Raw genomic sequence first — 22,544 nt, forward strand, 5'->3', positions numbered from 1 at the left:
CCACGGGGAGCTGAGGGGTGCTGGGGGGAGCCGCGGGGAGCTGAAGGGTGCCGAAGGCAGCCGAGGGGTGCCAAGCGGAGCTGGGGGCAGCCGAGGGGAGCCGGAGGGTGCTGAGGGGAGCCAAGGGGAGCTGGGGGGCGCTGGGAGGAGTCGCGGAGTGCCGCAGGGAGCTGGGGGGAGCCGAGGGGAGCGGGGGGCAGACGCGGGGAGCTGAAGGAAGCCGAGGGGAGCCGCGGGGTGCTAAGGGAAGCCGGAGGCTCCCAAGGGGAGCTGGGGGAAGCTGAAGGGTGCCGAGGGGTGCTGGGGGGAGCCGAGGGGAGCCGAGAGGAGAGGGGGGCAGCCGCGGGGAGCCGGCGGGAGCCGAGGGCAGCCGGCCAGAGCCGCCCGCCGCGCTGTGCGCACGCTCCGGCAGGGGGCAGGGCCCGCCCGCCCCGCCCGGGCAAGGTGCTCCGCTACCCGGTTCCTACAGCCACAGTCACAGGAAAGCCAGCAAAATAAAACCGGTTAATAATAATCGTTCTGCAGATGCAAATTGCTTCACGCTGCAACCAAATAAGCAGTTGACCAGATAGTGCCGCTGCAGCTAAGAAACAAGTGAGGCGGGCAGAGAAGGCTGTGCGGCAGAAACCGGGACATGTTTCTCCTGGTGCTGCAGGCCTCCCTCACCACCTGCAAAACAACACGCAAAACATTTCTGGTCATGGATTGGCAGCTAAGAATCAAGAGATACCAGGTGTTCATTGAGCTCCCTTCAGCAATAGGCATTTACAACAAGCCTTTGCCGTCCGTGCAGCCATCGTTGCAGCCACGTGCCCAGGGCCTCGCCTCTGGCTCAGGAGGACGGCGCTCATGTCTGCAGGGTACCCCAGGGCTCTGCACAGGCTTGAAGTGGGATCACTGCGGGCTTGGAGGGAAGGAGGTAGAAATGAAACCCACCCCTTGGTAGCAGGATCTGGGGACAGTTCCATCAGTCTTTTGGGGATTTTTTGAGCTCCAGATTTGCCTGTAGAGGAGCCCTTCCACAGGAAGGAATGGTGTTGGCCAAGGAGCTTTGGAGACGGATTAGGCAGGATGTTACAGCTTCAGAATCCAAGTCGTCTTTCTTTTTCCCTGACTTTCTCAGTTTTCTTGAGAACCACTTCACCACTTTGCAGAGGCACCGAATTAGTGTCACCCATGACCTGCTTTGGGATTTTTTTAACATGGTAGTGGAAACAAGTGCAGGAATGAGTTGGAAGCAGGCCAGCTGGGGAACTTGCACCTGATAGAAGGGGCACTTAGGGCCGCAGAGGGAGGCACTAGGTGCTGCTTCCATCTCCTGGGACTGCATTAATAAACATGGCACAAAAGAGACACTTCTAGATAAAAAAACAAACATCTAGCTGGAAAGAGGAACGCGCCCTTGGATGCTATAGTTTTGGAGCCACTAAGGTTTAGAAAATTTGTGCTCTATTTGGCCTCAATCCCTTTATTTAATCCCCCTCATTAATCCTTTTTAATTATCCACCTCATTGTTTAAATCCTCTGCTTACTGCTCAGCCTCTATGCTCTTTTTTAATTAATAAACTGCACCAAATTAAGAGCATCATGATCGAGAGCACGCTGTGAAAAACAGGAAAGATATACTTAGAGTTTCAAAGGTCATCTCTAAAGATAATTTTTCAGAATGAACTGTACTGCAGAATCTGTGCTATTTATAACACATTGCAATAGTACAGTAGCACTTGTGTACAGTTAGTGAATTACAACACATGTCAGTGTCTTGGGCTTAATGGGGAAGGGAGGGAGGAGAGAGGGATGGAAAGGAAGCAGCGAGGTGCAGAAATCTATGGAGAATTAATGCTGGAAAGGATAGGCTAATAATAATATTAAAAAGGAAATATTAGACATTTTTCATTATAACGTAGTAGGCCTGGTTGCACGCAGACCTGGGAGTCGTTTATTAACTGTTGTTACAGTGACAGATAGCATTAGGCAATATACTAGGGAAAATCATGAATTATCATAAATAATTAACAATAAGCTACATTAAGTAAACCACATGCTGTAGTGCATTACCCTTGTCCTTCTGGCCGGTTTTTTCCCCCACTTTCAGAGGAGTTCTCGCCCTTGCTTTCACCCCAGGCCAGGGCACAGCTGAACTGCTGCAGTCTTTTGGCAAAGGTGGGTGTGAGGGGAGGGGAGAGGAAGGATTTAAAGTGTTGTGGAAGTTCTCTTCCCTGTAGCAAAGGAAGCATGCTTTGAGAGCGCAAGGCGGGCAGATCAGGAATAGAAAGATGTGTAGCTGCTGAGCGTACAGGTTTCTAACTCTGGGAGTCATTTCATGCCCTCAGTAGTGGCTCACAGATCCCTAAAGCCACAGGCTCTGTGTGCTGTTCCCCATTGCTTAGGATGAAATCTTCCAACTTCTTTTCCCTTATTCTACCCCCATCTCCTCCCACCCCTGAGACTGAAAACTGCTAGGCAAGGATTCTCAAAATAGGTAGATGCACGCTCCCCTGTGTCCTGCTGGGTTGCTAGGAAGCTGTGAGAGTGCAGTGCAGGAGAGCAGGGCAGAGGCGAGGTGAGAGGCTGGCAGCACACACAGCTGGAGCACAGATAGCCTGGGCTGAATTGAGATGCTTTAGCAGGGACCCCCATAATAACAAAAAAAGAGCCAGAAAGGGTGGCTGGAGGGCAATGTGGCTTCGAGGTTCCCAGCTGCCTGGACTTGTTGCTACTGCCCTGTCTGCTCTCTGACTCCTGGCTGGAGCCATCTCTTTGTTGTTCCACCATTGGTGCTGGTGCCCTACCTTCTCTCAACTGCAGGTCCTGCTCTAGTCCTGCCGTTCAGCAGCTGCTTTCTCTTCTAGGACCCCGCAGCTTTCCTGGGACATGTGTCTTATCGGGGAACTTGCGTTTCTCCCCCTGGGACTCCTCATGCGCTGAGGCCCATTATACAGACCAGTCACAGGGGCAACATCTGACTTGTGCTGTCTAGCTGAGAAAGGTCAGCAATTTGTGGTGTATTTCCCAGGCATTAGTGCGAGTATCAAATGAAGGCTTAATTTCAAAAGTTCTCCTGCAGCTTCTTGTCTGAGAGAATTAGCCTGCGTGGCTAGAATGCAGATGTGCAAATTTATCAGCTGTTCAAAAGCATGGAAGTTCAAGATGAGTGCAATGCCAATCTTTCCTTTGTCCATACCAAGAGTCCCTGCTTCCAGCTAACAGCAAGTAGCAATTTGCACTCTGGAAAACACTCTCGCTTAGCACATAAAACCAGAACAATTTCTTAGACATGCACTTTGTAAGTGGCGGTTCAGCCCTGCAACCCTTGCAAAGGACAAGTTTTACTTTGCTCTTGCTGTAAAGCCCCTGGTGGGTGACACGGTGGTGGATTCTGACCATGGAAGACATATATGAAATATGCATACACCCGGTATGCTATTCTTCATCACAGTGAAACTATTTTCACTGCAATACTTAAGTTCAGATTTGCTGCTGTACAGAAAAACACAAGTTCTACCCCTAATCTTTCAAAAACAAGAACTTAAAGAAGACAACAACCAAACATTCAGAGAAATGTTCTTAAAATGTGAAGTGTTTTTTCCCAGTTTGCTATGTTTAGAGTCTTTTAAGATTATTTCAGATTGCTTTTATTGCTGGTTTTTAAAGCATGAAGAGAGCACAAACCTGAAAATATTCAACTTGAAGGTAAAGAGGGCAGAAAATCAGAAGCTAGCTCCTGGTGAAAGAGAGGTTAAAATGAACATTGCTATCCAACGTGATGTTGTCAGTTATTGTTATTCCCTTTACCATATCTAGCTTTTCTCACTTCCAAGTGAGGCTTTAAAATACAAGTATCACTTTCAATTTTCTTTATCTATTAAGGAATTATATTTATAAAGTATAATTATCCCTACTCAAGAAGGATAAAATGATGCCAGGATTCCTGTTTATCCAATCTGAAAAAGATAGTGGGGTAGGATCTCTAAAGGCAAGTTAATGTCTTCAGTATTAGATCAAAGCACTGTGCCTACTCAATTATTACAAAACATGGTAATCTCTGCAGTAGAAAGTTACCTACAAAGACATTGTTTTCACAAAATTGATGCACACTTGGGAAAGGATTAAAAACAAAAATCACATAGAACAAAAAGAACCATGTTTGTATGTCTGTGTATCTCTTAAGATGTTCTCCCACAGAAACTGCAAGTGTGAGCTACATTAAACAAAGTTAGATGAGGCCAAAGCCTCTCTTTCTTTAACACCTACTCGTTTTTTAAATAAAAAGCCAAATTCTACCCTCACTCATGTGAGGTCAGTGGGGTTCCGTAGATGTCAGAACAGAATCAGATTTACTAAACAGATTTTAGTGAGCAAGGATAGAAATCCAGAGCAAACAGAGAAGTTAAATGTTTTCACTCAGACAAAACTTCTGATTAAGAAAGAAATCAGTGAAATCTGTCTTGAAGGTGAAAATATAGAAAGTAAAAAGAAATGGGAGAGTCAGAGTTGTATGGTAAAGGATTATGTCAAGCAAGAGCTCCTAAGATTGATGTTTGCCAATGTGAGTGGGTTGAATTGGGCGAGGCTGAGGGTATTATCTTCAAAAGCATCTTAAATCTTCCAGACGCCACCATTGCTTGTTCACCAGAGGACTTGTTCACCAGTGGTAGATTTAAGTTAATGTCTTTACTCACTCAGAAAGGCAATGGATCATAGAGGGTAGATTTAGATCAGATATTAGGAAGAAATTCTTTCCTGTGAGGGTGGTGAGGCACTGGCACAGGTTGCCCAGAGAAGCTGTGGATGCCCCATCCCTGGAAGTGTTCAAGGCCAGGCTGGATGGGACTTTGAGCAGCCTGGTCTAGTGGAAGGTGCCCCTGCCCATGGTAGGGGGTTGGAACTAGATGATCTTTAAGGTCCCTTCCAATCCAAACCATACCATTCTATGATTCTAATAAGAGGGGTAAGTACAGCTTCTTCCCTAGTGTGCTGAGTATGTTAGAGTGTAAAAGATGAAATTGGCTTGCTCTTTTTTTTTTTTTCTTAACCAAAAGGCATAATTTCATTGGGGAGGGTTGAAGTAATTCAGAATACCTTAATAGGGCTTTTGATATTTCAGGCAAAATGATACCTTGTGAAAGGACTTCAACAACCAATAAAACACAAGTATAACAGAAACAAACTCACATTTGGTGTTTTAGCACATCTTTTTCTTTGAGTCTTCAGCCAGCACTCATTAACATTATCTTCCATTACTTACCTCATTAGGCAGTGTCTTCATCAGTGTTTTAAGAGCCTTCTCAAAGGTTATTTGGAGAGAAAGCCTGCAGAAAATTTTACACATGCTGGAAGAAACCCTGGTATATGCTGACCATGCCCGTCTAAATATAGACTCTGGTTAGAGAAATGCAGAGGCCTCTTCACGCACTACATTACGTGGACTCCTCTCTGTGACCTCCAAATGCCCTGATTTTCCCTGGCCTACCACATAATAGTCATGTAATACTATGTCATGTAATACTCGATGGACTACATATGAATAAGAGGCTATTTTGAGGTTGTAAGTGCTTTAAACTGTAAGGTTCCCAGTACGCTACTCCACAGCTGGCTTGGGGGCAGAATAATTAACCCAATGTAAGATGTATGCAGTTGTCTTTCTGAAAGCCCAATCTATCCTCAGAGACCATTCTCCCCTGTAAGGAGGCAGCCTTGGAAAAAAGCAGAAGAACCAGATCATTAGTAATGAGTTTCATTAATGTGGCCTCTCAAGCTACATTGCTGTCGCCTGGCAATGATGTGAACTGTGATCTTTAGAAGCTCAGAGATCTCCCTGGCACTTTCTGGCCAGGTGTGGAGACCCAGGTTATGTGTGTGAGATCAGCAGAGAACTTGGGACAAGTGAAAGCTGAGTCCCCACACAGAGGCAAAGAAAAGAAAATGTGTATTTATTTTACGCTGCTAGTATTTATCTGTAGGACAGTGTTAACAGGTAAACCCACCAGGGACAAAGCAAACAAAAGTAGATAGCTACCATGGGCCTGTGCTTCCTCCAGAGGAGCGGGTATGTGCAAGTCTCTCAAGTGATTCTCAGCTTTGCAGTAAGCCCCCATCCCCTGAAATGTTAAGACATCTTAAAATACTACAAGAAGTCATCAGTAGTAGGGAGAAATTTCCAGACATTTATCTTCTCTGCACTGTTAATGGTGATCTCCACCAATACTCAGACAGGGCCCCCAAAACTGTGTCAGTCTTGAACCTCAAGTAGATCCCACCTGCTCCTCCCAGCCTGGGCTGTCCCCCATAAAAACACAGTGGGTGTCTCTCCCAGGAAGCCAGGTGATGCCCTGGTACTCCCTGAGGCAAGAGGGCTGAATGCCTCCCACATCCCTGAAAGTCTGGAGGCTGGCAGGAAAGCCAGAACGTGTCAAACGAGCCCTGCTGCCACTGCAAGGCCAACAGTTCCCAATCAGCGGTGGATGCTGTTGTTCTTTAGACACCATCTGTTGCAACAGCTGCTGGTGGCTTTCCAACAGGCTCTTCAGTGCAGGTCTAAAACCAGATTGCTCCCAGCCAGCCACCTCTCCTTATCTAACCTTGGTGAGGGAGGCTGAAGATCATGGTCACTTTGGTCCTCTTCCTTAGGGCCTGCAATGGCACTCACCACTGTCAATGAAAGTATCACTTATGGACTGGGATAAACGATCCCCAGAGCGCTGCTGGGAGTGCCTGCGTGTGTGGTGTGGTGGTGTGGTGTGTGGCGGGAGCAGGGCAGGGAAGGAGGTATCTTCTAGCTTACAGCCCCCTCACCACTGGGCACGTATATGGTAATGCAGCCAACGGCCCAGCATCTGGCCTGTCTCTTCTTCAGTGGTCCCTCTGGTGCAGAGGGAGCCTGTACATGAGAAGCCCGACCTCCACCCAAGGCTGAGCCTTTTCCCTCCCTAACCCACGCGCGGCAGAGCCCACTGAGCGGGCCCTGCTGGCTCTGGGTGCAGCTGAGGCTCGCTGCAGGCAGAGCCCTCTCTGTCACTCCTCCAGGAGTGTCCAGCTGGTGTGTCCCTGCACGCCACCAGGCGCCCCCTCTAACATGCATTAGCATCAGAGCACATCAGGCCCGCTACCTAAAAATATCATAGAATGGAGCTGTTTAGGTTGGAAAAGACCTTTAGGATCATCAGTAAGTCTCTTTCAGTTGAATTATTTTGTTTAAGTTGAAAGTTTTACTCCTCCCCTTGGCTTTTCAGCACTGTTCAGTCATGTTTATTTTCCCAGCAGGACCCCTGTGTAATTTTTATAAAGGCTGTAAGCAGTGTCACCAGTCTGCCCTACTTTTGACGGTTCCATAAAATCAGTACTTTAACGAAAAATGCATTGAAAATCGCTTTCAGCAACATATTTTTACTACTCTTTTTTTTGTGCCAATTTTTTTAAACCTGTTTCTCATTTTCTCCTTGTTCAGATCTTTCACGTTGTCACAACTCACTATTGAATAGAGGATTTTTATGAAAATCTTTGGGCAGAATGTCCCCATTACACCGGCCCTCGGCTCGTATACCGTACGACCATATATACATGAGTATCACCTTTGAAAACCTAGTGCGACGCGGTGTTTAAGGCCATCTGAAAACAAACCAAAAGGAAACACTGAGGCAGCGGAGAGCGATCCCTCACTCGGGCTTCCACCTGCACCGGCACCGTTACTCACCCTTCCATGCTGCCCGCGATTTACTGCAGGCACATTAAGGTACAGTGACACCTGTACAGTGCTTTCCCCTGTATTTTTATATTCTGATTATGTAACTGTGCTGCTTGCATAACCGCACCGCCGATAAACGCGGGATTTGCCTGCGGATCAGCGCAGCGCAGCGCTGCCCGCCCGTGACCGCGGCCCCCGCCCCGCCGGGAGCGCCGAGGTGCGGAGGGGGCAGCCCCCGCTCGCAAGGGCGGCCCGGCCGGCAGCGCTCGGCCCGGAATAACGCCTGCCTTCCCGGCACGGGATAATATCACCACAGAAACCATGTCTCCGGCGGCCCCACCGAAGCACACGCGGCAGACGTGCCCCCAGGTGCCAGATGTCCCCTGCCGGGGCCGCTTCCCAGGCCTGTCCCGCCGGCGGGGCATCTCCCGACCCCCCGGGCTCGCCCCGCCTCCCTCGGGGCTTCTGCCCCCCGCCGCGCCGCCCCCCCGCTTTGTGCTCGGTGCGCCGAGGCGCCCCCGTGGGAGGGCTCCGTCCCGCGGGTGCCGGTGCCCGCTGCCCCGGGCGCGCTGCCGGAGCGGAGGGGCCCCGAGGGCCGCACGCCGCCTTGCGCGGAGGCTCGGCCGGGGCGGCCGCGAGGCTCCCCCGGGCCCGGCCCCCCCGCGCTGCGGCCGCATCAATCATTAACGTGGGCTCCGGTGTCCGGCGCCTCCCTCCGCGGGAAACCCTACCCGGGGCGGCGGGGGCGCCTCTCCCCGCTGCCGGGGAGCGCTGGATGCGCCGCCGGTTTCCAGTTACCGCGATGCCGGGCGGCGGGGCGGGAGGAGCCGCGGCGGTGCCGCCACTGCCCCTGCTGCAATGAGTGATGCTGCCGGGGGCGGCGGCGGCGGCGAGGCGCAGAGCCACCGCGGCTCCTCCGCCGGCGGCTGCGGGAGCAGCGGCTCTGCCTCGCCCGGGCGGCGGCGGCGGCGGGGCGCGGCGGCGGGCGGCGGGCCGGGGGCGGCCGGGGGGCCCGGGGCCGGCGGGGCCAGCAGCATGCCGGCCGGCGAGGGGGACAAGGAGGAGGCGGCGCCGCCTCCTCGCCCCGCCGCCCTGCTGCGGTGGGACGAGGTGCCCGAGGACTTCGTGGAGTGCTTCATCCTCTCGGGCTACCGGCGGCTGCACTGCTCGGCACAGGAGTGCCTGGCCTCGGTGCTGCAGCCCACCAACGAGACCCTCAACTTCTGGACCCACTTCATCCCGCTGCTGCTCTTCCTCAGCCGCTTCGGGCAACTGCTGCTGCTGCGGGGCGCCGGCGACGTGCCCTTCCACCACCCGGCCCTGCTGCCCCTCTGGTGCTACGCCTCGGGGGTGCTGCTCACCTTCGCTATGAGCTGCACGGCCCACCTCTTCAGCTGCCTCTCCCCGCGCCTCCGTGCCGCCTTCTTCTACCTGGACTATGCCTCCATCAGCTACTACGGCTTCGCCAGCACCGTGGCCTACTCCTACTACCTGCTGCCAGGGCTGAGCCTGCTGGATGCCGGTGCCATGAGCCGCTATGTGCAGCAGCGGCTGGGCTGGCAGCTGGACTGCAGCCTGCCCATCGCGGCCTACCGTGCCCTGGTGCTGCCGGTGGCCCTGGCGCTGGCCGTGGGCTGCACGGCCGCCTGCTGCCGCAGCCGTGCCGCCTGCTGCGCCTACCCCTTTGCCGTGCGCACCTTCGTCTTTGCTATGCCGCTGAGCATGGCCTGCCCCATCATGCTGGAGAGCCTTCTCTTTGACCTCCGCACCCGCAACCCCACGCTCTTCGTCTACTTCTACCGGCGCTACTTCTGGCTGCTGGTGGCTGCCTTCTTCAACGTCAGCAAAATCCCCGAGCGGATCCAGCCGGGGCTCTTCGACATCGTGGGGCACAGCCACCAGCTCTTCCACATCTTCACCTTCCTCAGCATCTATGACCAGGTGCATTACGTGGAGGATGGGCTGGCCGAGTTCCTCAAGGCACCCCTGGCCGCCCCCACCTACCTGGGCACTGTGGGGTATATGCTGCTCCTGACGCTGTGCCTGGCCGTGGTCGTCAGGAGGTTCCTCAAGGTTGCAGACCTCTGCAAGCAGGACTAGCCGGGCTGGCAACCCTCAAGATGGCAACTGCTGTACCGGCAACCCTTCGGCTGGAGAGCCTTGGCCCAGCGACCTTCAGACTGGCGACCCTCAGATCGGCCCCACTGTGTCCTGAAGATGCTGTGAAACCTGGGAAAAACACACCTATGGAAGAGCCAGGTCCCTTTCGCGGGTGGTTGCCAGAGAAAATGACCATGGCGGAACTGCTCATGCTCTTTAAACTACTAGGTTACCAGGGGAAGCAAGCAAACGCTTACTGGTATGTTGCTGCTTAGAGTATAAGCTGAAATAATTTAGCTCTGCTACTAGGAAGAATGCATGAACTGTGAATGCCACTTACTAATTTTGTAACAATTAGGTTTAAACTAGCTGTGTATATACATACATATATTTATATATCTAGCTATATATTTGTTAGCTACATATATATGTGTGTATATATATATACACCTGAAGACACTTGTGCAATGATTACTCATAGACTTTTAATCAACTCCTATGTGAAATTTCCTAGCAGATTATGCACTGACATTTATCTTCCTCTGTGATACTGTAACAGGCCTTTGCAGCCACATACTGGATTTTAAATACAAACAAATCAATAGCTATCTATAGTTTCTAAGGTCTTGCAGCCTTTTCAGCCAGGGAACAATAGATTTAACAGAGAGGAAAAACAGCTGTGAATTATTACAGAATTACTAGTTGAAGGAGAGGCTTTAATTAGACAGACAGTGAGAGGCTGGTGTAGCCATTCGGATACTGAAATAAAATAGAGGGATATGTAAAATAGCTGAACCAGAAAGGGGTCAAACTAGTTTGGAGTGGGGGGAGAAGGGCACTGCATAATGGCGTGGCTCTTCCCCCAGCACGTCAGGAACATCTGTTGTGTTAAGGGGGTTGCTAAGGGGCCCCTTTATCTGCCCGGGAAAATCACCCCCAAATCAGCCCTTTAGAGTCAAAGTCAGATGCCAGACTTTCTATAAGCCCCTGCCAAGCTCAGTGGGAGTTCTGTGGATATAAAGAGAGTAACTGATGCATGAGATCTTATTCTGGATCTTTTGAAGAATTACATGGAACTGGTTTCTTCTGCTCTTTAATTAGAGCATACTGTCAGATTTACCATCCTAAAATAGTTGCAGAACAAGGTACCGCTGAATCTGAGCAGGACCTAAAATCCGGTTCTACAAATACTGGATGCTAGCACTTTCTCATCATTCCCCATCTTTTCCTATTTTGATTAGTTGTGGCTGCAGCTGGGGATTTTGACATCCTCTTTCAGAAGCTTTGCCGGAGTTCAAAGGGAAAAATTATGAGATACTTTCCAAAGCAGTATCTTTTCATGGCAACCCAGGTATTATCCTTGACACACGACAAACAGCTGACTATAGATTGAACTTACTCTCTCTATATAAAGAGACATTTTTGTAAACTATGTGCGGATTTTAAACAGATGCATTTTGGTTCTGTCTGACAGGAGTAGCAAGTATGCAATAATATTACACAAGGGGGTTACAACTTGACGTTCAGGTGAGGAACTGCTTGTATACCCCATTCGCGAAAGGAACGGTGGCACTTCCTTAGGAAACACTGGTGTCATACTGCGCAACAGTATAGTAGCTCTTTAACTCAGCCTCTTTGCCCCTTTTGTGGAAACATTTCTGCCCAAGTCTTCAAGTCTTCCCCATTTTCCTGGAAATGGCACCCGAACCCCAAGAAAATGTTTTGAGTCTAGTCCCATAGTCTTCTGTAAACAAAGCCCCCTTTGTTTACAATAGGAATATAGGAAGGACTATAGCTAGTAATTATGGGGTCAGATCCTTAATATGGGTCAGAATCATCAGAGAAACCAAGAATTGATATGTCCTGTACCGATGTCAGCTTTGTGAAAATTTCCCTATGAAAGTTGATACGCTAAAAGAAAATTATACCCACTTCATTTTATCTTTTATCTCAACCCATTTTAACTGTAATGGTTTGGATCTTTTAGATTCTCAGTGAATGATGAGAATGGCCTAACAAAAGTATGTATTCTTTGCCACAATTCTGCTAGTATATAATTTGTGGTAGGGTCACATGTGGTCTTCTAAAAAGATCGGCTAGAATTTTCTGAAACAGCAGTTCCCAGACTGTGGCCTCTTGAGTTATCACTGGTGGGCCATAAAAACCAGCATGGCCCTGTGTGGCTGTCTACATTCTGTTTTTATTTGCCTACCTGCATTAAAAGAAAATGAAAACTGCATGATGTATTCTTAATTTTACACATTTTCATTAAGTTTTGTCATAAATACGGCATTGCTTTATTCAGCCGCCAATAAAGCAGAAAATGATCTGTACCACTGGGAGAGGAGGCTGGTTCACCACGCTGTCATGCTTTGAAATGTGCTTTATGTTGTAAAAAAACCTGGAAACTCACAATAGAAAGCAAACAGATTAAGACCTTCAACGATGTCATCCCATGAATTTCCACAACTGCAAAAAGAGGCCAAAATCTTTGAAATGTGCTGCATTCAAGTTAAAATAATAGAGGCATAGTAGTTAGAGCACAATGACTCATCCAAGTTTCAAAACTAATTATGTAGAAAGGGTTTGCCTGGGAGATGCCACTAGCATGTCCAACCAGCAATTAAAAACTAAGAAAGAAATCAGGCTGGGGACAGCAAATTTCAGCACAAGAAGACAGCTCAGAAACAAGCAACAGTAAAAGCCAAATGTAAGAAAAGGCTTTTAAAGCATACTGTATAACGAATTTGTGCTTGTCAGTCACGATGTAGAGGACATCTCAAGAGGCAATGTCAAAAAAGGCTGTTGCTAACTTGTAAAAATACATTTGATATTTGCAGTTAGGCCACACAGGGTCGTCTATATATATCTCAATGGCAGATAACAGTATAAAGGTTGGATTGCAACCAGCTGCAATTTTACTGGAATCTTACTGCTGTTGTAGGAGTTGCCTGTGAGCCCCAGTCACACTGCAGACTTGGTACCTGGCTCCGATATTAAAAATAATGCTTCATTTAAAGGTTTTTGTTGGCAAAATATTGAGGCACATGTATGGGCCTGAGCACTTCGTGGAATTATTTGTAAATCCTGGTTGCAAGTACGGCTGTCTGAGCCACTGTAAGCAGGCTGTATGAATTAGGAGTGAATGGGTACAGGGAGATATGATTAGGTTTTAAGAGTTATAATTAATGTATGTTTGTTCATTTGTCTGTTTAAAATGTAGCTACAAATTAAAAAGTTACATTAAGTGTGGAGAATATCTAGGGAAACACTACCTGAGTGTCTGTGTTTATTCAGTAAAGGACATGTATGTAGAGAATTGCTCCATTTGCCATGTCCAGTAGCCAGTCTCTGTAAATATAGACGGAACAAAACTGAGTTAAAGAGGTTAACAGTGGAACAAGTTATCTATAATTATAGTGCTTGAATTTGCTCATGTAGAAGTGAATGTCAGCATTTGTGTGACTTGTAAGGGAGCAGGATCTCTTTTTGGTATGAAAGCACACATGGCTGAACGTCCATAAGCATGTCCAGAGCTCAGACAGGAGGTCCAACCTGCAGACTAGATGCGTAAGGACATCCTAGAAAATGAACTTTTTTGTATAAGTACCTGTCATAATATTTTTATTGCTTAGGTACCTGCAATAAGGTCTACTCTGTGGACTCCACAACTCATCTTTAAAACCAAAAAGGCTTTTCAGGCCTTTTGTGGCAGAATCTGTGTGGGGACGGGGGATGAGGTGAGGACGGGAGCACAAGGGTATGGCCTGAAAATGTCTATGTGTCTTTCTGTCTTTGGCCAACACTGACTGTCAGACTGACACACATGTGCCAATGTGAACTGACTGTTGATGGGGCCAGTTCCCAGAGTGTTGGTGGCAAAGACACCCCCCTTGCAATCAGCATGTGCCTAGAACTGCAGTCCACACACTGGCATATATTCAATAAGCCTAGCTTCTGAGCACTTCCAAATAACCTGTAAGCTTCAAGCTCATCTGCGTGCAAGATTGATATACCTGGTCTGTTGTAATTATCTCGTATTCTGTGGCAACACGCTATTTCTTCTTCTGCAGTGTATTCATTTGAATGTCACTACCCAGGACATCTGTGCAGTTCTGAGCTGCTTCGTTAGCAGGACTGGAGTCTGCAGTCTGGAAACAAAGGGAAAGGTTTCATTTGCATGCTGCACTTGTAGAAATTTAGCAGTTAAAAGTAGAAACACGTTGGTTTTTGCTAAAATGGTAGTTTTGCTTAGTTGTCCAAGTGTTGCGCTTATTATTTATTTGCTGAATCCAGCTACTATGTTGGTTTTTTGTCAACAGTGCACCTGCAGAAAATGACAGTATGAAAGTTTTACTTCATGTTTAAGTAAAATCTCTGAGGCAGCACATTCATAAAGTATTGTTGCACTAAACTCAGATGATTACCATCCACATGCCTTACAGAAGCAAATCATAACCTGTAGTAATCGCCCAGATTATACCGTTTTTCATTGCCTATGAGAGTAAAAATGACCAAGTGGCCGGTAACAAGTTGAGGAGTCAGGCACTCCTGGGTTCTTGTCCCTGCTTTGCCACTACCTGTTCTGTAATCTAGGGCAAGTTGTTTAAACTGTATTCATTTTGAATGAATTTAATTCACATAAAACACTGGAATTGTACCAGGGTTGAATTTGACCCTCTGTGTCTCAGTTTCCACATCTGTAAGATGGGGAGAATATACCTTACCTACCTCGCAGGGTTGTGCTGAAGACTAGCTAATGTTTGTAAAGCACTTAAAAATGCAAAGACCCTCCTAGGTGCTAAGAAGAAATATTACTGAACTCCGGCAGAGAGAATGTTACATTTTTGCGTAGCTTCTTATCTCACAGGGAGAGGAACATGAACGTTTCTAGATCATGAACTCTCGGGACAAACCCTCAACATTGCCATACTCCTAGGAGGTTCACATCCTGTGTCCTTTGGAGCTGATGGCAAAATTTCCACTGGCTTCAGGTGGAGACCAATCAAGACCTAAGCAGTAGTAAATGGGCTGACTAAATGCTTAAGGGTCAGGAGTAAGGAGGAAACATACATGAGTTAAATACTCTTCATATATTCTCACTGGTAACTTGTACCGAGGGGCACTGTAATGCTGACATGAGGCCTCGTTGTTCATTTAGGCGCAGGTTATATTCCAGTTACCGTGAACCAGTGGAGCAGGATTTCCCATCAGTGTCTGTAAGACTATGATTACCTATTAATTGACATTGGGAATTTCAACCTGCTTCAATCTACTGTGTATCAGAGTAAAAATTAAAAATACCTTAAACAAACAAAGCTTTTAGATGTGTAATCATTTGGGAACACAAAATTATATTGATCAGACAAACAACTTTCTCTTTTCCCCTCCCATTCCCCAAGTTCAACAACATGGAGCCAATCCCATTCTTGAATGAAATCTGAACTTGGATCTTATCACAGATGTGTACTCCTCCTTTGCCGTGGAGCCCTGACTAATCATCCTGCTAGCCCACTCTGCCCTTCTCCTGGAAGGACTGATAGAAAGAGCACCACTGAGTAGAGGACAATGTTTTTAAGAGCTTTTCTAACTGGTAGCAGTAGTGGAGACAAAACCCAAAAGACGACAAAGACATCAAAGGGCTTGAGCGATTCATTAAGGCAAAGCCTTTACCATTAGAAATTCGCCTTATCCAAGTATATTCCTAGCTTCTGTTAGACACCTGTAAGTCAGGGCTACATAACCAACACCCAAGTTACAGCTGAAGACTTTACCCTCTTCTCCTCAGATGAGATGCAAGATGCTGAGGGAGTGTCACATGCACTGAAAGACACAGACTGCCATTCAAGACCTTTAGTGTCTTGGAGCTGGGTGTGGAATAAAGTTAAATTATTTTCACAACTTGCTTAGACAGATGCTGCTTCATTCCACTGAATTCAGTAAGAAATTAATGACCAAGACGAAGGAAGCAGGCTTTTGCTCAAAGGAAACGCCACCAGCAGACTTCCGCTTTCAGGACAATTGCTTCCTGGGCCATACTCAGAACATGGAGGATTCTGAAGTAGGGCTTCGTTGTTTAATGTGAACGCCTTAGGATTTGTGGTTGTAGCTGGGGGTTAATAGTATGGAGAAACAGTTTATAGCAAGTCAATTCTGTCTGCTAGAGATTCAAGCACGCTTTAGTAAGAGGTATCACATTTAAGGGTCTGTGCATGCAATGAACAAAACGTGTGAATTTTGTTTGGTTCTGTTGGGAAGGTTTGAAAATTTACTCTTTGTACACTTTTGGATGCTGACTACTGTATATGTAATGACTATGCATTTTTAGCAAAAAAAGGTGTGAGCTATAAATAAAGTTGATTCTGAGTACATTTTTGCAGAAATGCGTTTATAAAGTTTTTTCATTTCTTAATACAAATTACTGTGACACCTGTAGGATTAGGAGTGTGTTGAATGTAGTTATCGTCAAACACAGATGTTGGCATAAGTACAGGAACTTCCGATTCTTGTATGGCGGTGTTAGTATTTCTGAAAGCACTACACCACAGCAACAGTGGTGTTGCCTTTTTATTGCCTTTTATGTTTTAAAGCAATAAAATAGCATCATTGCCTTTTTAGTTCTCCAATATCTATGCTAACTAATTAATGATAGGCATCCCTATTATATTAAAATTCATTAATATGTATAAGAAGATCAGTGTACTGCCTACAGTGCTCAATGAAAAATCAGGAAATTGGTAGCAACAGCTATGTCAAGACTCAAAACAAAATATTGACTGCAAAATGAAGAGGTCTGTTTGGCATCAAAGTCTCCCTATTTGGCAGACTAGGAATGTTCCAAGTGGCAGAATAATGTTTTCAGTCCAAGTCAGGGACCAAAAAGCACTCAATGAAGTGCAATTACATCAAGTATCTGCTTTAGGCCTTTTCTGTGTAAAATCAGCAGGACATGATGTATCCCAACAAAATTGCATGCACCACCAATACTATTACAAGGCTGAATACAATGGAAAACTGCAGGATCTTCTTGTTGAGGCCTGTAGAATTTCTTCAAAAGTTCTAAAATTCTCGAGAGGTCTTATTTGCAGAGTTTGTACATCCTATTTGAAATATGGTGATGACTTCAAGTATCCAATGAGCCCAGCAAAAACATCCATTGCCACCTCACAAACAGATGCTTCAAAAGACTGCATCCTGCTGTTAACATTTAAGGTCTTTCATAACATTATCAGTAGGTGCTGGATCTGACTGCTGGGCATGAACACGCTGGAGGAAAACCTCACAAAACTGATGGAGCCAGTGAGGGTGGCAAAATGCAGAGCAGAATGGAAAGCGGCAAGCCTCACTGCTAGGACAGGTAATTTATTGAGGTCAGTACCTCAGCCTTCAGCTGCAATGGCTCCACAGTTGTTCTGATAACCAACTAGAAATCTGAAGGCAATCTGCATTTTGTTACCATGACATCACTTCGCTGACAAATGGCCCTAAAAGTCAGGACAGTGTATTTGTGGAGGAACAAAGGGACACCCGATACACAGTTTTAACCTTCAGATTTTATTCTCTCATCATAGGATAATGTATGGTTAGTAGAATCTGTGAGTGGAGATGAGACTCATTAAAAAGCTGGTAAAAATGAAAAGCAAATCAGTATTAATGCTAAGGCTAAATCTTGGTTTCGGTAATGAGAGCCTCTGGGGCAGACACTACAGATGCGCTCTTCTGCATCAGAAAGCCCGCTATTACAGGGCAGACTTCTTATCAAGAGTGGCAGTACACTTCTGTTAGTGGGGAGCTATAAATATTTTTTCTGCCAGGGAGCACAGCCTTTGGGTATATGATATATGCTTTACAGGAGAATGACAACAGCAATATAGCAGAATCTTTCTGGAGAATAAACCATTTTATAGAGTTCTCTAATTCGAGTATCTCCTGCCCACAAGATCTAATACTTTTGTGTCCCTCCTGACTGATGAAACACGGAAATATAGTTTTCCTTCAGTTTTGGTGTTAAGCATACTTCTCATCTATTATCCTCTGTTTGCTAGGAAACTTCTATTCTCTGTCAGTCTCCTCTGTTGTCCTTGGGAACTGGGCAATGCCACTTGTACAAGAAGAAAAACCTTGGGTTTTCCCTCTTTATATGCTGGGCTTTCTGCATCCACAATTCTGAGGCTGTGGAATTCAATCACTGACACACAGTAGTGTCCCAAAATCTCAGCTTTGCTTTTTAGCAGCACTTGGAAAGACAACTGTGAAATGCCAGTGGGGTGGATAACAAGCAGCAATATCTGAAGCCCTCAGAAATAACCTGAGGAATGAGCAAAAGGTAAACAGGTCCCTGGGACAGTTTCTCTGATACCTTTGTACACACAGGCATTCTCTCTCTTATCCCAAATTTAGCAAAGCTCATAAGCACATGCTTAACTTTAATGGGAATATATGTTTATCTTTGTTCATTCACGGGGGTGAACTTTTCCTCGTGTTGAAGCGTGCTATAGATGCAGAGCTCTAATGAGCAGACAGTGCCAGGGAAATGCTGCCAGCAAGAGTTTGGCACAGCAAATTCTGCCATTCAGCCGGAAGGCAGTGTCCTACCCTCTGACACCCAAGACTCACATTCCCTCCTCTGCCTTAGTCCTTTAAAGCATTCTCCTTTCAGACCATTGTCTGAAAGATTTTGATACGAAACAAAGAGGAAAATACATATGTAAAAGCTAGAAATGCACCAACTTAGTCGTGAAATAAAACTACAAATTTTCCAACTGTAGCAATTACAATAACAAAACATCGTTCCTTGTGGTCTGGTAGAAAACCATAGCTTGGAGCAAACGAGTCTGGAACAGTAATCAGACTCACTGAGAACTATAAAATACATTCACTGGCCAACCCAGTTAAAAAGAATGTTTTCTTCTGTGTCTTATAGACTCAAAGATTAAATGCAGAAGCCAAATATTCTGTGCAGACTGCCTTTGTCCCCAGCAACAGAGCATGTTCCTTCAAACGATAAGTATTCCACTCCAACAGAAGCACGCCATATCCTTTATTTTAAAGTTCAGGTGCACTTTGGACAACAAAAAATAACTTATTTCAGTGAAACATGGGGAATTGAGAGTATACAAGGGTGAAAAGCCTGCTCAAGTGCAATATTCAGGTTGTATAGTTAAGATCACATAATGGCTAACTCCGCACTCAGCAGCCCTAACACCTCAGAGGGAGTATACAGCCAGTGCATGTTAGGATCTGCTTCTACTGAGATGACTGGTAATCCAAAAGATATAGTGAATTGATATAATTAATGGAAAACAGCACATACCTCCATTACAGTTAAGCTGTGATGAGTATATTCCTGTATTCAGACATAAGGCTGAATTACTTACATGGTAAATGTTTTCAGGCAGCAACATTTATAAAAATGTTGGTAGTGCCCTACGTACTTTGGTTGAGGTCTCCATCTGTTGCCAACAAGACATTTTAGAAGTCTTCCTTATTAGAGGGAAAAAAAAGGCAAAAATTAATATCAGAGAGTTGAAAAGATTTGTTGATTTTGACTGCTGGCAGACTTGTCACAGATTTGCACAAAGCAAATGAACTTACGGACTTACAAATATTACCAGGTGATGTAATCACTGTTTTCTCTTCTGAAAGTCAAAGTAATGTTCTCCAAGCAGTTACTGAAGACCCACAAGTGAATCTGGCCATCTCACCTTTACAGCAGTTGCGTCTCAGAGTGCAGGTCTTCTGTGGAAAGCACTGGATGTTCACCTAGCAGGATCAAATGCGGTTTATTGATGCTTTTAAATAACCCCAAGGAATGTTACTCATTAGCCAAACATACACACAGAGCTAACAGTTATTTATGATTTTCAGGCTCTGGAAGTGTCATGATTTCTAGCTTCAGTGTCAGGGCAGAACTGTCAGGTATGTCCCAGACATGAGTGACTTCCAGCTTATTACTCAACGTTAAGCACTCTCTCTTTTAAAAGCCATTTCAGTCAGCCAGTACCTCATGAATGAAAGAATCTGCAACAAACACGATGGTAAATGAAGTCTCTAAGGTGAAAACTTCTCAAGTGTGCTATAATAGATTAGTGGTAGTGAGGTTCCCTTCATGAGCGATTCATGAGCTAAATTCACCAACAAGCACCAGACTCAATTCTCTTCCCTTTGCATTTTGCCTGGAAGGCACAAACAGGCTGGAGAATAATTCTGGCTGCTAAAAAGCCGTCTGACCCTACTATTCCCTAATCACATCGCTCCAGTACCGGCACAAGGATGCAACAGGAATGCAGAGTGGCATAGCACATCCCTATGCTGCACTAGCATTATGCGGCACATAGCCCCCGATGATCCCACTGGGGTTGCCCCCTAACACATGAGTCCAAGCAGCCTGAGAACCGGGCAATTACAGCCCTGCCTGCCTGCTGTGCCAAGTGAACCTCAGAATAAAGAGATTCTGTTCAGCAGAAAGTTCTGCAGCGTTAGTCTGTGCCCAGCAGACCTGTGGAGGACACCAAGGTCAACCAGCAGGAGTTTTCTAGACAAGGTTCAGTCTTATTCAGCTTTAAGAAAACAAACCTCGATTTTCAAACTCAGCCATTCGTGCTCTGAAATCTCAGAGTTTGATTGAATACTCATATTTCACCACCCTGAAATAGAAATAAAAATTATTCACATTTATTGAAAAATGTCAGCTAATTCAGATTTTTTTCTTATCTGCCCCAGTCAATGCACAGACCTGAACAGTAGCATAGTAGCATGTGTGAAGATCAAACAAAGTGTAGCGTAGCACAGTGTCTATTTTAAAACAAACTGGCTGCAGTGCTTTCTGGAAGGCAGCCGGCACGGTGGTGGGTCTGGCGGGCTGGCCTGGCAGCCAGGCCGGAGGCTCGGCAGCGGAGCCGCCAGGAGGAGCGCGCAGACCGCTCCCGGGGCACAGGGATGTCTCTCCAGCAAGGCCGGTGAGAAGCTGTATGGCTCCAGCAAAGACACATTTTTTCCATGGTAGCTAGCTGCTGCATTTCTCATCTGCAGCGCACAGATGGGAGCAGAGGAGCAGTCACCAGGCACCGCTGCCCACTGCCCTGTTCCGCCTGGATGTTGCAGAAAGTGCTGTCCTCTGTGGCTGCCCTCCCTGGGCACCTCCACTGCTCCCGGGGCTTATTTGGAAGGGACGCCACATCCATATAACGCTTTAAGGGAGAAGCTGGCACAGACAGCCTGATGGTCTGGCAAAAGGAATGCCTTAGAGGCAGCTGCTTACTGATATAATCCCATGTGAAAAGAAAAATTGTTTTGGAGGGGATGACGCTGCCCTCTTAGGCATTTCTGGAACTTAAACTGAGCGTGAGTCAGCCAGAGCAAGAGTATGTGTCTTGCCATGTTGACTTTTCATTTAAACATATTGACTAAAATAAGTTCATTTGTTCTATTTCCTATATCACATACATACCACAGAAGATACAGACTAATGTACCTATTAGACTTACGTACCAGTTTAAAACCAATGTGTGTTAAACAAGCAAAGGAACAAAACAGGCAATAGGTCAAATTTTTTTCTGAAAGTATCACCTTATGCCAGATTTCATCCTCCAGTACCTGGAAGGCTGCAAGGTCGAGCTTTTGAAAGTCATCAGTTCAGAAATACCTCCTTCCTGGCCCAGAACGTTCTTTGAGGATTTCTCAGGACAAATTCGGGGCCAAGCGTGAGTGGGACGGGCCCTGGTAAAGCCTGAGTTAGCCACAAGGCTCACACCTGGCTGGCATGATGCCATGTCTACCCTGCCACAGCCAACCATCCCCCATGGGATGTGAACGGCTTCTGTATTCCGCTGCTCAGCTTTCAGGCTGGTCCATGTCAGTACTGCCTGCCTATCTACCTACCCACCTACCTACCTACCTACCTAGCTATCCACCTACCTACCTACCCACCTACTGACCTACCTACCTAGCTATCCACCTACCTAGCTATCCACCTACCTACCTACCTACACACCGACCTACCTACCTACCCACCTACCTACCTACCTACCCACCTACCGACCTACCTACCCACCTACCGACCTACCCACCTACCCACCTACCTACCTACCCACCTACCGACCTACCCACCTACCCACCTACCTACCTACCTACCCACCTACCAACCTACCCACCTACCTACCTACCTACCTACCCACCTACCTACCTAGCTATCCACCTACCTACCTACCTACCCACCTACCGACCTACCTACCCACCTACCGACCTACCTACCCACCTACCGACCTACCCACCTACCTACCTACCTACCTACCCACCTACTTACCTAGCTATCCACCTACCTACCTACCCACCTACCGACCTACCTACCCACCTACCTACCTAGCTATCCACCTACCTACCTACCTACACACCGACCTACCTACCTACCTACCCACCTACCTACCTACCCACCTACCTACCTACCTACCCACCTACCTACCTACCCACCTACCTACCTACCTACCCACCTACCTACCTACCCACCTACCTACCTAGCTATCCACCTACCTACCTACCCACCTACCGACCTACCTACCTACCTACCCACCCACTTAGCCACCTACCTGCCTGCCACACTCCTGGCTAACGTCAAACAAAGCACATATATTTCATGCTACAGCTTTCAACACCTAAAGCATTAAAAAGTTCCTGAAATACTGCAGTCCTCTTTCTGGCTCTATCATTGAATTATCAGTTAAAGTATTGTAACAGCGCTATGATTCAATCCCTGCTGGCTAGT

General features: G+C 46.7%; 1 protein-coding gene across 1 annotated transcript in view; it reads left to right on the plus strand.

The window, feature by feature from the left end:
* Positions 1 to 22,544, plus strand: part of PAQR9 (progestin and adipoQ receptor family member 9) — a 33,088-nt gene continuing 10,544 nt past the window's right edge. Inside the window, exon 1 of the mRNA XM_080409601.1 lies at positions 1 to 22,544. This exon is cut by the window's right edge and continues 10,544 nt beyond it. Coding sequence (XP_080265727.1) covers positions 8,543 to 9,784 — 1,242 coding nt within the window. The 5' untranslated portion in view covers positions 1 to 8,542 and the 3' untranslated portion in view covers positions 9,785 to 22,544.

This window comes from Falco punctatus (genome assembly GCF_963210335.1).
Source record: "Falco punctatus genome assembly, chromosome: 13".
Lineage (NCBI taxonomy): Eukaryota > Metazoa > Chordata > Aves > Falconiformes > Falconidae > Falco > Falco punctatus.